The sequence below is a fragment of the Arachis hypogaea genome, chromosome 19 (genome assembly GCF_003086295.3).
Source record: "Arachis hypogaea cultivar Tifrunner chromosome 19, arahy.Tifrunner.gnm2.J5K5, whole genome shotgun sequence".
Taxonomy (NCBI): Eukaryota; Viridiplantae; Streptophyta; class Magnoliopsida; order Fabales; family Fabaceae; genus Arachis; species Arachis hypogaea.
This window is the reverse complement of record NC_092054.1, coordinates 149,780,165-149,795,742: the sequence shown is the minus strand read 5'-3', so window position 1 is coordinate 149,795,742 and position 15,578 is coordinate 149,780,165. Positions and strand designations below refer to the sequence as shown.

At 35.0% G+C, this 15,578-nt stretch overlaps 1 protein-coding gene across 1 annotated transcript; it reads left to right on the top strand.

The window, feature by feature from the left end:
- Nucleotides 1-1,649: 1,649 nt before the first annotated feature.
- Nucleotides 1,650-5,881, top strand: LOC112777503 (NAC domain-containing protein 17). The gene is made up of 5 exons (XM_025821889.3): nt 1,650-2,478; nt 3,086-3,363; nt 3,481-3,759; nt 3,866-4,424; nt 4,756-5,881. The coding sequence occupies exons 1-5, from the start codon at nt 2,289-2,291 to the stop codon at nt 5,127-5,129; spliced, it is 1,680 nt and encodes a 559-aa protein (XP_025677674.1). The 5' UTR covers nt 1,650-2,288; the 3' UTR covers nt 5,130-5,881.
- The last annotated feature ends 9,697 nt before the right edge of the window (nt 5,882-15,578 follow it).

Genomic DNA, 15,578 nt, shown 5'->3' with positions numbered 1-15,578 from the left:
CAGCTCTTTGTCACTGTTACTAGCTAAAGCTTTAATATGTACTCAAAGTTAGTTGTGTCCTTCTAAACAAGAAGTTAGAGATCAAGAATTTAATCAATTTGATTATAGTCAGAAAGTTGTTCAAGATACATTTATGATATTTTTATTATTTGTGACTTATTTAATTCAAGTAATAATCTTTTATATAAAAATGAGTAATTTTATATGTTTTTGAAGGTTTTACTAATACATCTATATCACAAGGAATAAGTTGACGACATTAATAGCAATTGATGTATGATGGCTATTTTTTTGTGGAATTTAAGTATTGTAAACATTAATATTTTGTGTTATAAAGACTATAAGTTAAATTTCTGTATTTAGGAAGTATAATACTTTAGACTAATGCATAATATTTGTGTTATTTGTATGTGACTTAAATATTTAGTGTTATTAAACAATATTAATATTGATTGTGGTTATACTTTAATTTTAGAAAATTATTGGTTCTTGTTATATTTTTCTAAATAAATTTTACCATGTGAAATAATGGGTGGAGATTTAAAAATTTTCACATACTAACCTACAAGAAGATATCAAAGTAATATGTTTTGTCTTAAACTTGTGTTTTCTACCTAATATTGTGTAATATTAATTATACATTGATTCTTTTATTTTTAATGAAAATTATGCAACTAGAAAAGAGATACAAAGATGCATGAAATTTTGATTTATGAAGAGATTTAAGTTGAATATTAACTATCAACTTCTTCATAACAACTAACAAGTAAATTTTTATCTCTTTTTATAAATTATTACTAAAATTCCGATTTTTACTCGATCTAAAGATGTGTATGTTTCATCGAGTTTAGAATCGTATTAGAATATAAAAAACACGCCCAATATATCATTTGGATCATATTTGAGTTAGGATAAATCTAATTTTCCTTGGTCCATATACACCCTAGTTAAATTATTGATAGCCAAAGTAAAAATTTATCAAATATGTATCCGAGTCAGGGTTCTTTGTTGGATATTTTAAAAAAAACCTAACTTAATTTTATTCAAATAAATAACATTAGAAAAGCTAACTAATTAAATATATTATCCTTTTTATAAAAAAATAGAGTAACAATAAAATTATTAGCTGCATATAATTATAAAACGATTAATCATCTAATTTTTTTTAAAAGAATTTAGTTACTATTTGCAAATTTCAAAGTAAAAATATTTTATAATGATATTAAAATAAAATAAACTACAAAAAATATATCTAAATTATTTTTTTATTAAAAATTTTAAAACATGTCAAGAATATTCAACTATAATTAAAGACATACTCCATTAATAAAAAACGTTATGTGACTCATTTGTTAATGTTAGAGTTTTATTTGCTACATAAAAAATTTTATTTAACGTATTATTATTTTTTATTAACATAAAATGCTCAATTTACAAATGTATATTTTTTTTATCACGTTTTAAATAATTTGAGACATTTTCATCAATAACAAATTTTAAAAATATTTTTGTCATTTAAAAAAAATTTAGGTATTTTTTTTTTGGTTTATCCTATTAAAATACTAGATGCAATGATGAATATACCAAATCAAAATCGTGATTTGCTTGTGCGAGATGCCACATAAGACCTAATGTTCACACACAAAAGCACAATCACATACACCCAAGATCACAAAAACCCAATGCTCACCTCAAACACCCTAATCACACCCTTAATCAACGACTTGAATACCACGCAATCACATCATGTCACGGAGCTCACACTCTCTCCCTGCTCCCTCATCGCACTGAATCACTCTCCCATATGAAGGTTCCCAGTCATTACTGCTAGGAGTCTAAGTACTACGCCAAGCTTCCTTCTTTGACCATAACACTATCCAATTCCAACCCCCCAGACCCCCTTTCTTCTTTTTCACACCGCAATTTTTTCCACAATCGATCCCATTTTAAGCTTCTCTCTCCCTCTAGGTTTTTTTTTTTTTTCATTCGACGGTTCATTCCTCGAATTCTCGTACCCCGAGGATTCGATTCGGGTCATGTAGTCGTAGGTTTTCGGTTTCTACAACCGCTTGATCCACAAAGCTCGGATTCTTTTTTTTCTTCACTTTTTTGGGGGGTTGTGAATTCTGATCCTCTATTTTTGGGGGTTTCGATTCCGTGATTCAATTTCTTCTTCCGGATTCCTCTAATCGCATCGATTAACTGGGTGTTTGGTTTCGTAGCCTGTCGATTCAGAAAGTTTCGGTTTGTTCCTTTGGGTGTTTGGTCTAGGGTTTTTCGGATTGAGTATGGGTGCTGAAGCTGGTGCAACTGAGTGTTTCAGTAAGGCCATGGCGTCGATGCCTGGGTTTCGGTTTCATCCCACGGATGAGGAGCTGGTTATGTACTATCTGAAGAGGAAGATATGTGGGAAGAAGCTGAAACTCGACGTGATTCTAGAAACCGATGTTTACAAGTGGGATCCTGAGGAATTGCCAGGTATACTGTTATACTCTGTGAACTCGAGTGTTTCTGACTGTTATAGCGTTGACTTAGGGTTTGCGTTATTTGTGTAATTGTGTTCTTTTGTTTGATTCTTATCAAGTTGTTGATTGATACTTTAGGATGTATGTGTTTAAACTTGGGTCCTCGTGTTGCGAATAGTGTGATTGCTTGGGTTAGAATACTAATAAACCAATTATAGTTGATATTCTGAATGCTTGTGTTGAGATATCTTGACTGATTTGGTGCATATTCCATATAAATTGAATATATGGCTTTCGTGCGATGATCTGTCAGATTATGGCTTTCTTGGTCCGTCCAAACTGGGATTTTTTACTTACCATATAATTACGGTTAATAACGTTTGCTAATAATTTATCTGTTCATGGGATTTGTGGTTTTGGTGTTCGAAGGTTGCAGTTACTCTTATGATGCGAACAAATTATACAGATAGGGTATGATGCTGGTACACTGCTTGCACCATTGTCAAACTTAGTCCAGATAGGGTTTTAAGTTGATATTAAAGATTGTATGGAACTTTTTTTTTTCCACTTTTCTTTATTTTCTTTTCGGTTGATTGCTGATAGTTTGTAATATTTCGCAGGGATCTCTGTACTGAGGACTGGAGATAGGCAATGGTTCTTTTTCACTCATAGAGATAGGAAGTATCCTAATGGTGCGAGGTCCAACCGAGCAACAAGGCAAGGTTACTGGAAAGCAACAGGAAAGGATCGTAATGTGACCTGCAATTCTCGGTCAGTTGGAGTGAAAAAGACTCTGGTTTTCTATAGAGGCAGAGCTCCTAATGGTGAGCGGACCGATTGGGTTATGCATGAATACACCATGGATGAAGAAGAGCTGAATAGGTGCCAGGATATTAAGGTATCTTCCTGAAGTAACATTTTTTATTTAAATTTACTGGATGATTGTTTTCTATACTCTATTCTCATTCATCATGGAAAGAACATTGCTTACTGATCATCTTTTTTTCGTTATCAGGACTATTTTGCACTTTACAAGCTATACAAGAAAAGTGGACCTGGTCCTAAAAATGGAGAACAGTATGGTGCACCATTTAAAGAAGAGGAGTGGGCTGATGATGAATGTGTAGATTTCAATATTAACTCAGCAGATCGGGAGGTAGTAAATACTGTCCCTGTTAATGATCAGCTGCCTCCTTTGGCCGATGATGAAGTCACGGATATGATTAATCAAATTTTGGATAATGAGCTTGCCCTTGACCAGCAATTTGGTGACGACCTTCTTGAATTTCCTCAGGTATGTGGTCATAACAAATTTTGTTACTTATTTAGTTTTGATTGCCTAACTTCTACTTTATTTCCATAAATGATCGTCTGAATCAAATTCCTTATGAATCATATAGGTTGTTGCTGAAGAAACACAAAGTACTGTGGTGGATCAGTTCTCTGAGGCAGTGACGGACCCCGAGTACAATGATATTTACCACTCAACCAGTCAGCACTATGATGCGCAGAATGTCAACTTCAATCAGTCGGTTGCATCTCACCTTCATGCCCCGGAAGGATCAGAAGTTATTTCTACTGCCAACATTCAAGTAGAAGACTATAACTTTCAGGAGGATGACTTCTTGGAAATCAACGATCTCAATGGTAGTGAACTTACAATTCCAAATATGGAAACACCAGTGGAGAACCTGCAGTTTGAAGATGGATTGTGTGAACTTGATCTGTTCCAAGATGCAGAGATGTTTCTTCGTGACTTGGGACCAATCAATGAGGAAACCATTCCACATTCATATATGAATAATGCCCCTGGAAGCAACATTGAAAATCAGAATTATCACTTGCTACCCAATCCAGAGGACACTACTCAAAATGTTCATGAATTTTGGATGCATGATGAAAGAAACACCCTGAGTCTGTTTGAAGGCTTTGATGATTCTGTCTCTCAACAAAATCCAGGTATACTGATCAGTGCAAGACACAGTGTTGCTCAACTCCCAAAAAATATTTTTAATGTCTTTGATTTGGATGGAGATGCAAGCTTCACATCTCATTTGTGCTGAGCTCTTCACAGATTACTGCTCCTGGTTGACATGCCAGCTTATGCATGGCAGAAACCATTTAGGAGTCTAAATTTTGTTGCTCTATTGAGAGTTTTACAAACTAAGATTTCTAAATAGGGAAATGTTAAATTTGAGCCTGTTTAAAGCGGCTCTTATGTAAAAATAAAAAATAGGTCCTAGGCTCAGTAGGCTGTCTCTAATATTTGCTAGTTTCTGGTCATGTTTAGGTGCTGTATGTGACTCTGCCAGCTTTCCTACTACTGAAGGCTATGATAATCAAAGTAGCATTGCAGAAGATGTTGCTACAAGTAGATTCTCTTCGGCTCTCTGGTCCTTTGTTGAGTCAATACCTACCACTCCTGCATCAGCTGCGGAAAATGCTCTAGTGAATCGGGCTTTGAATCGAATGTCTAGCTTCAGCCGAGTGAAGATTAATATCAAGCCGACGAACACAGCTGCAGGTAAAGACACTGCAACTACGAAGAGAGTGGGCAGAAAAGGATTTTCATTCCTTTTCTTCCCAATTCTTATTGCTTTATGTGCTTTCTTATGGGTTTCTCTTGGAACTTTTAGATTATTAGGGAGATGCATCGCTCCTTGAATATGTAAATCAAAAGTTTTGATGCTATTATGCTATATATGTTCTATCTGGGATCTCCCCAAGATGACTGAAATAGTATTGTTCTAACATATTCAAAAAATAAAAAATAATATTTTATTCTTTGGGACTGTTAGAAGTTTTAAGTTTAGGCAATATTAGGACTATGGTTGGGAGCAACGGTGGAGAGGGGAGGGTGAGGTGTGGCTGGGACAGGTGTTCGAAAACCGTATTTCGGGGAGTTTGATGGGGAATGCAAAGCATGGCATAGGAAGGGCATGTGGGAACCCTTGATCATGACCCCTCTCCAAATTGGAGGGGTGGATACAGAACACTTAGCTGTCCCTCCCAGGCCTTCTTCATCTTCCAAACAATAAATCACCAGCCATTCCTCTCCACTCTTCCACTTCATCAAGGACCCTTCCCCTCAACCCCCTCCATACTTCCAAACGTAGCCTAGGTGAGTCTTAACAATCTTAATCCAAGAGAAAGGGGTTTATATGAATTTGCAGGGTGGATTGGTAATGCACCAAGTTATTTATTATTTTTGTTTATTTATCGGACCCATGTAAATATCTTGTTTGGGTTTTTAAGTCAGACAGCACTACCATTGGATGTTGATTGTACATTGTAAAGCTGAACCCTTTGTGAGATATCGTAGTATTGATGTATCTATACCTATACCCTTTAAGACATTTGTAATATTATATGCAATTGATAGTATATATGCCTTGGGCATTATATTTTTGTTGTTAGAAGCACGGTAACCCGGAAAATAAAGCTGTGTGTACTGTGTAGTTCTCGATAGCTGTTGTGTAAGCAATTGATGGTTACTACTCCCTTAACATGGTTGCTAACCCGAAATGCGTTTGCGGTATGCTTTGTATTTTTTGACAATCGAGATATTTCATATGGCTTAACACTCGAAAATTCTAAGCTTGAAAGGATATGCAATGCGCATACCATAATTTCGGATGATTGGTATGCTCCCATGAGGAAGGAATCTGTCTCCTTGCCTTCTGATCACTCAAAAGTCAAAACTACAATCCCTTTCTGTACGGACTAGCTTAAAAAACTCGCACCAAAAGTTTATCTAAATTAACATAATCTTGTGAGTTTTATTGACTGGTTGTAATTCTTTTATCAATTATATTAAGTGTGTATAAGAAATCAGTTATTAATTAATTATTGGATATAGAGATATATATTTGATATTTCATATTTCATTAAAAGAATTATTAATTATAAACAAAATTGATTATTGGTTTAGCGGCGGATTTTTGATTATCTTATTATTATTATAGTAGGTTTAATTATTTTGATAATTGATTATTCAATTAGAAAATGTGTAAATTAATATATATAAATATATAATAGTTAATTTGTTATAATTTTCAGTGTACATAGATCATTAGTGTTCTTTTATAACTTCATGTCTATTGGTTGTTTAGCATAAAATATTTCATATCAAATTTGTTTTCGGAGGGTGAATGCTGGTCTTTTTTAAGTTTTTTGCTCATGAAACTATTTGAGCTGCGCGCATATATTAGAGAATCATCATCCACTTTCTTTTTAGTTAGGCCATTCAATTAGTAAGACTTTATTGGTTTATCGTTGTTGGATCATATGATGTTATAAAGATTTAGGACTCCAGAAATTAGAAAAGACCGTAATTAGTATTTAATTTATACATAAACAACATGAATATGTTTCACTCGTAGAGCTAATTACATAGATTAAATGAAGATATGATGTACTAATAGAATTTCCGTTGTTCAAATAGATTCGCCTATTGTCAACGAGTTATAACTCAAATATTATCTCCATCCTCAACTATAGGTTTCAATTTCGAGTCTTACTCCTAACTTTGGAAAAATAAATTCGCCTATTTGTATGACTATTTAAGTAGTGGTAGTTGAATTGGATAGTAATAGCATGACAGTTTTGGGTTGGATAGCAATGTTATATAATGTGCTAATGATTATTTAAGTAGGGGTAATTAAAGCTAATGACTGATGGTGTATTTTTTATTTCTTTTAATCGAATAATAGTATTTTTAAAAAATATTTGTAAACTTATACAGTTATACTCTACAAATATTTGTTTTACAAAATTTTAATATGAGAAACTGGATTGGTTAAAATATATACTAAACGAAAATCAATAGTTTAGGTTCTATAGTCTTGTAATAAAGATGTAATTATTTTGCAATTCGTGTTAATGTTTTGATTCAGACAGAACAGCAAGAACTTCTCATGTAGATCAACAAATGCTTGCTCTAGTCCAGTGACTGCGCCAAAGACTACCAAATTTATTATGTCTTACTTGCCATTTTTAGATGTAATGATACCATGGTGGTTTTCATTGGAGTTTTGAAAGAAAAAAGGAAAAGAAAAAGAAATATAACTCACTTCTGCTGTATTGCATGATTACATTCTAAAAGGGGTGCGTTCATTTTTTGTGGCTCACGAATTATTTTTATTTGTACTTAAACATCACTCGAAATTTTGTAAAAAAAGAAAATGAAGGTCCTGGAATGTAATTTTACCATTTTATTCTTTATTAGATTTGAGTGAAATTAAAGTAGTGATAACAGTGGATTATAATAGTTTATTAGAAAAAAGATAAATCAAATTAAATCCAATAAACCCTCCCCTCCCCCCGTTTGAGGAAACAACACATGAGAAATTTTTTTTTTTTTGGTGCAGAGTAAAATTGGATAAAGAATAAAGTTTTTTACTAAATTTATTTTTTATCTAAACTTCACTATTCACGGTAACATTGCCCTTTAACAAATATCCCTATAAACATATCTTTTTTAAATAATAAAACTCGTAAACAATGTAAAACTTCTGTAATGGTTTATTTTCTCTTATTTTTTTCCTAGTAAATCAAATCTGCCATGTATCTTTAGCTATGATGCACGGATATTAACACGAACACGGGACACGATACGATACGGGACACGTCGACACGCGAATTTTAAAATCTTACATGACACGGGGACACGCATACATATAAAATATAAAGTATTTTTTAGATAAACCGTAATGATATTTTAATATTTTATTGATATTAAAATATAAATTAATTTTTAAAATTATTTTTAATGTCTTATTTTAAGTATATCAAGTATTTAAAATATTTTTTGTTTTAATAAATAATAATATATACTATATCTAAATTTATTTTAAAAATATATATTAAGAATAAGACCGGATAAGCTGACACGTGATGGTATTTAGGTGTGTCCAAGTGTGTCCGGAGAAGAATTTTTTATTTTTTATTGAGACACGGTTTGGACACAGCAGACACGCGTGTCGGACAAGTGTCGATGAGTGTCGTGTCTGAAATGTGTCCGACACGCAGACACGGCAACTCAACAAAGTGTCCGTGCTTCATAGATCTTTAGAAATTACTAACGTTAAATAAAATGTTTAAATAACCTTAAATAGAGTTCATATCGGTGTCGGATTAATCTTTCGTATATCGAGTTAAAAAATACTTATCTTTAATTCTGAATTTAAAATTGTCAAAAAATGTTTTGTAAGACAACCTAATTCATTAAGAATCCAATAGTAAATTATGATTAAGAAAAAATAAATAAAATAATTCCATAATCTATATATTTATTTATTTGGTTATACCTGTATCTATACCTATTATAAAGGAAATAGAGAAAAATTACTATTTTTTGTTATTTAATTTTTATTTCTAATTTAGTCATTCTCTTATGTGTTGTTTAATTTTAATTGTTATTAGATAAAGTTAAAATAATTTAATTTTAATATATTTTCAATGTAAAAGATCTTATACAAATAATAAATTATAAAAAATCACATTAACAAAAATAACTAATTTTTAAACTCATTATTTTAAAAAATATTCAAATATATGAATCTAATGATAATATAAAATTATTTATACTATCAATATATTAAAATTAAACTTTAAATAAAACAGCAGAGAGTATTTTATTAGTACCCAATACACAATTTGCACTTTCCTTTGTCTTTTCATTTTCAGACAAATGTCACGGCCTTGGACACACTTCAACGCTACCGTACCGGCACTCGAACTTATTTAACCTCTTGAGCTAAGACCAAATCTGCCTAACCCTCAATACTTAGCAAGAAAGTTAAGAATACAAGAGAACACAAGAGAAATGAAGCTTTGGTGGAAGAACACTTTATTACTCAAGTGTTTGTTACAAATGATTCACACATACACAAACTCTAACTCTCACCCCTATTTATAGCCATCCACCTCCTCAATGGATGGTTAGGATTAAATCTAATCAACGGTCTAGATTAATAATCCAGAACCTTCTTTACAAATATTTATCCTACCACAACTTTCTAAATGTTTCTAGGTTATTCCATACCACTCTTTATACTTCTATATATATCTACACTCTTTTAGAATACTCAATGACCTTCCAGAGTTTTCTAGAACCTTATAGGGTATTCCGGGACCTTCTAGGACATTCTAGAACGTTCTGGAACCATCTAGAGCATTTCCAAACACTCCAGAAAACTATACAAACACTGTTAAATTTAACCTTTTAAAATTTACCGTGACATTCTCCCCCACCTAATGCGCAGACGTCCTCGTTGCGTTCTTTTCATGATAGCGCCCTAGGTGTTCTTGGAATTGCCGCAGATCTTCACGAGCTTCCCAGCTAGCTTCGGTTATTGGGAGCCCTTTCCACTTGATCAAGTATTGGATACTTGGTGGTACCCCTCTTCGTCGCACGATGCGATTAGCTAAGATCTCTTCGATTTTTTTATCAAAGGATCTAATCACCACGGGCGGAGCACGACTCGAGTCACCTCTACTCGGTTCGTCTTGGTCTCCATGATATGGTTTAAGCATACTCACATGGAAGACCGGGTTGATCTTCATAGAGGGAGGGAGTTGTACTTTGTAAGAAACCTCCCCAACACGTCCAATGATCTCAAATGGCCCTTCGTATTTGCGGATTAAACCCTTATGAACTTTGCGAAAGGCTTTGAATTGTTGTGGAAGAAGTTTGATCATTACCTTGTCTCCCACTTGATAGCTTGCATGCCTCCTCTTCTTATCTGCCCATTTCTTCATCTTCTTGGCAGCTTTGTCGAGGTAAGAACGAGTGACATCTGCTTGTTCTTCCCATGACTTAATCATATGATAAGCTCTAGGGCTCTTCCCTGAGTAAGAGGAAGAAAGAGGGTGAGGTGTAAGCGGCTGTTGTCCAGTCACAATCTCGAATGGGCTTTTCCCTGTAGACTCACTCCTTTACAGATTGTATGAGAACTGAGCAATGTCTAGGAGTTTTGTTCAATCCTTCTAATTAGCGCTTACAAAATGCCTCAAGTAACACTCAAGTAAGGCATTCACTCTCTCAGTCTGCCCATCAGTTTGAGGATGGAAGCTTGTTGAGAAATGAAAATCTGACCCAAGGAGTTTGAACAGCTCTGTCCATAGTCGTCCTATGAAGCATGGATCTCGGTCACTAATGATGCTCTTAGGCAATCTCCAGTACTTCACCACATTCTTGAAGAATAGTCGTGCTGCTTCCTCTACAGTGCAGTCAGTAGGGACAGGTATAAAGGTAGCATACTTCGAAAATCGATCCACTGCCACGAGAATAGATCCAAACCCCTCGGACTTCGGTAAGGCAGAGATGAAATCTAGAGAGACACTTTTCCATGGTCGCTCTGATTGAGGCAGAGGTTCTAACAACCCACTTGGTGTCTTGTTTTCAATCTTATCTTGTTGGCACACAAGACAAGTCTTCACATAGCTCTCCACTTCATCTCTCATTTGAGGCCAATAATAAGAAGATTCAATAAGTGCCAAGTTCCTTCGCTGACCTTGGTGACCAGCCCACTTGGTGTCGTGGCATTCCCTCACTAATTTTTTCTTAGATTTTTTCATTTAGGGACGTATAGTCTTCTCCCTTTAGTGTAGAGAAGGTCATTTTCTAACCAAAATCTTTTGGTCTTACCTTCTCTAGCCAACTCCACCAACTTCTTGGCTAATGGATCGTAATGCAACCCTTCCTTGATGGTATGCATGATATCTCCTTCAACCATAGAAATGGCCGCTAACTCAGCCTTGCGACTCAGCGCATCTGCTACCACATTAGTCTTACCTGACTTGTATTCAAATTCGAAATCAAACTCAGCCAAGAAATCTTGCCACCTAGCTTGTTTAGGGCATAACTTCTTCTGAGTTTGGAAGTAGCTTGTAGCTACATTGTCTGTCTTGACGATGAAGTGTGAACCAAGCAAGTAGTGACTCCAAGTTCTCAGACAATGCACTACCGCGGTCATCTCCTTCTCTTGGACGGTGTATCGCCTCTCTATATCATTTAACTTGCGACTCTCAAAGGCAATCGGATGTCCTTCTTGCATCAGAACCCCTCCAATAGCATAGTCAGAAGCATCAGTGTGGACTTTAAATACCTTTGAGTAGTCGGGTAGTACTAGTTCTGGTCCTTCTGTGATAGCAGCTTTCAACTTATCAAAGGCCTTTTGACACTCCTTTGACCATTCCCAAGAGTGATTCTTCTTGAGAAGATCAGTTAATGGTGCAGCCTTGGTAGAGTATCCCTTGATAAACCTCCGATAGTAATTAGCCAACCCAAGGAATGACCTCAATTTAGATACCTTATTTGGCAACTCCCACTCTTTGATAGCCTTCACCTTTCTTTGATCCATACAGAGAGTTCCATCTTTAATGATGTGTCCCAAGAAGTGGATTTCGTCCCTTGCAAAGGAACACTTTTCCTTCTTCACATATAGGTTATTCTCTCGCAAGATCTTGAACACGGTTCGTAAGTGTTCTACATGTTCCTCCAAGGTATTACTATAGACAACAATATCATCCAAGTAGACCACTACAAACTGATCAAGATAATGTCAAAAGATCTCGTTCATTAAGGTACAGAAGGTCGCAGGAGCATTGGTCAAGCCAAAAGGCATCACCAACCACTCATACGATCCATACCTCGTGACACACGTGGTCTTAGGCTCATCACCATCGGCAATTCTCACTTGATGAAATCCTGACCTCAAATCTAGCTTTGAGAACCACTTGGCTCTACCAAGTTGGTCAAACAAATCGCCTATCAAAGAAATGGGGTATTTGTTCTTGATGGTTACCTTGTTAAGTGCTCGATAGTCGATCCATAGTCTCAATGAACCATCGTGCTTCTTTTGGAACAAGACTAGTGCGCCATAAGGTGCTTTCGATGGACGGATGAACCCAGCATCTAGCAAATCCTTGAGTTGCTTCTTCAACTCCTTGGGTTCTGGCGATGCCATCCTATAAGGTGTTGAGGCGGACGACTTTGCTCCTGACTCCAATTCAATCTTGTGGTCCACCTTCCTCGTAGGTGGTAGTTGTTTTGGCAACTCGGGAGGCATCACATCCCTATTTTCTTCAAGGACTTCCTTGATTTTGGGAGGAACGTCTTCTCTTTCGGATATTGACTCCTCTTGTAATAGAGCCAAATATGTAATCTCTCCTTTCTTGAACCCTTTCTTGAGTTGCATAGCAGAAAGTATCGGTGGTCCGCCAACTTTAGAGACTGTAGGGACCATGCATGGAGACCCTTTCTCCATGACGCATACTACGTCGTAGTATGGCATAGGTATTATATTTGCCTTCCTTTGCAAATCGAGCCCGATGACTATTTTAAAATCGTCCATGGGTGCTACTGAGAAATCTACAAGGCCCTTCCAAGAACCAAGAGTCATCTTAACCCCTTTTGCTACTCCCTTAAGAGGTTCACCCTTGGTATTCACTGATTTGAACCAACCATTCTTTTCGGTGATCTTCAACCCAAGTCTCCTTGCTTCATCAGGTGTGATGAAGTTGTGTGTAGTACCAGTGTCCATCATAGCCATGACAGGTTTTTCATTGATAAAGGCTTTGACATACATCAAACCTTTCTTTTATACAGTGCTTGCCTCTTTGCCCTTCATAGCATTTATGTTTTGGATAGATCCAACCCACTCAATTACTTGAGTTTGAGCTTCTCGTTCCTCGACGATAGATGCCAAATTCCCTAGCTTGGGACAATCCTTCATTTGGTGTGGTCCCTTGCACACGAAGCATCCTCCTTTGGGCACGAAAGCCTTATTCTTTTCTTCGTACTCTTTCTTTGAAGAGTATTTTTCTTCCTTTTTGGCTGAGAAACTCTTCCCCTTATCTCCCCCACCTTTAGCAGAACTAGGCTTGGAGGAAGACTTGGGTTTAGAGTCTCCCCTATGATACTCAGTGAGTGATTCGGCCACCACGATGGCCTCATCGACATCCTTAACATTCCTTCTTTGTAGTTCTTGATTTTTCCAAGGTTGGAGTCCATCAATGAAGAAGAACAATGCATCCTCTGATGCTAAGTTGGGGATTTGAAGCGTGAGAGTAATGAACTCCTTTACGTAGTCGCTAATCGTACTCTTATGCTTCAACTCTCTCAACTTCTTCCTTGCTTCATAAACCACATTCTCAAGGAATAATTGTCTTTTCAACTCCCTTTTGAAATCTTTCCATGTGGCTATGTTGCAAGTACCCTTTTTCATATCTACGCACTTTCTCTTCCACCACAAAGTAGCATTGTCAGAAAGGTAGAGAGCTACAGTGCGTACATTTATTGCTTCTTCGATCACCCATTGGCCTTCGAAGTACCTCTCCATTTGCCATAGGAAGTTCTCCACCTCGCGAGCGTCCCTTACGCCCTTGAACTCCTTTGGCTTGGGGAGATCAATCTTTGTCATCTCCCTTATAATGGTTGGTCGAGATTTTGCCTCCTCGAACCAAACTCGAACTTCCTCAAATAGCTTTAAGGAATTCTCAAGCTTCTCTTCGATTTGGAGCATGCTTTCTGAAAGCATCTAGTTCTCCTATCACGTGAGTCTCGAGGGTCTCCTTATCATGTTTTATCCTTTGGAAACGCTCATCCATAGAGGATAGAACATTCTCCAACATAGAAACTCTCTCTTCTAAGAAGTTAGAGTCCTTACCTCTAGGCTCACTTGAAGAACGGACCTTCTTACCTCCCCATTGAGAAGGAATAACATTCTTTCCCCTTTGAGACTCAACATGCTCCATGGTGATACTAGATGCCATACCCACAAGCGACTTGTGCTCCCTCTCGAACCTTACTCTGATGCCAAATTGTCACGGCCTTTGACACACTCCAATGCTACCGTACCGGCACTCGGACTTACTCAACCTCTTGAGCTAAAACCAAGTCAGCCTAACCCTCAATACTTAGTAAGAAAGCTAAGAATACAAGAGAACACAAGAGAAATGAAGCTTTTGTGGAAGAACACTTTATTGCTCAAGTGTTTGTTACAAATGATTCACACATTCACAAACTCTAACTCTCACCCTTATTTATAGCCATCCACCTTCTCAATGGATGGTTAGGATTAAATCTAATTAACGGTCCAAATTAATCATCCAAAACCTTCTTTACAAATATCTATCATACCACAACTTTCTAAATGTTTCTAGATTATTCCATACCACTCTTTATACTTCTATATACATTTACACTCTTCTAGAATATTCTATGACCTTCCAGAGTCTTCTAGAACCTTCTAGGGTATTCTAGGACCTTCTAGAACATTTTAGAACGTTCCGGAACCATCTAGAGCATTCTCAAACACTCCAAAAAACTATACAAATACTATTAAATTTAACCTTCTAAAATTTACCGTCACACAAAGCTACTCTTTTAAGTTCTTTTTTTCCTCCTATTTTTCAATTATCCTCTCATTCTATAAAACACACATTTGCGTTTTTTCATTTTCAAACAAAGTTTCTTTTTCAAGTTCTTTCTCCCTATTTTTCACCTACTTAAGTTTTAATTATATTATTAATTTTTTAATTTTAAATTTTATAATATAAAAATAAAAATTTTAATAAATTAATAAATAAAAAACATATACAGAATACTTAAGTAAAAAATAGTTCTCTAAAATAAAAAGAATTGTAAAGTAAAAAAAAAAATTAATCATCATTAAATTTATATAATTTTAGTCATGTCTAACCGTGTGAATTCTACTTCTTTAATTCAAGAATAATTAGAATTTATTTAGTTACATTTTTATTTAAAAAAAAAAGTTAATGTATTTTTTAAAACATCTTTTATAAAAATAAAAATAATTTTATATTTAGATATTTCATATAATTTTTTTTAATATGAATAAAATAAGATAAAAATATTTTTTTATTTATTTATTACGTAAATTTTTTTTTTAAAAAAAATTATAAATTGTAACTTAAATTTTTTTTTTTAATTTTTTTTTTACTATTAAAAATTTATCAAATACATTAAAAAATAAAAAAATATTTTTTAATTGTTTATTGATTTAATGACTCTCAAATAAGCAGTTACTACGTTAACAAAAACACACTAACCAACAATATGGTTAATTTTAATATTTAATATTCACT

What these genes read in the sequence shown, in the direction of transcription:
- LOC112777503 (XM_025821889.3), top strand. Translation starts at nt 2,289, where the DNA reads ATGGGTGCTGAAGCTGGTGCAACTGAGTGTTTCAGTAAGGCCATGGCG. An exon ending in GGATCCTGAGGAATTGCCAG is followed by an intron (nt 2,479 to 3,085) that starts GTATACTGTTAT and finishes AATATTTCGCAG; the next exon opens with GGATCTCTGTACTGAGGACT. An exon ending in TGTCTCTCAACAAAATCCAG is followed by an intron (nt 4,425 to 4,755) that starts GTATACTGATCA and finishes GGTCATGTTTAG; the next exon opens with GTGCTGTATGTGACTCTGCC.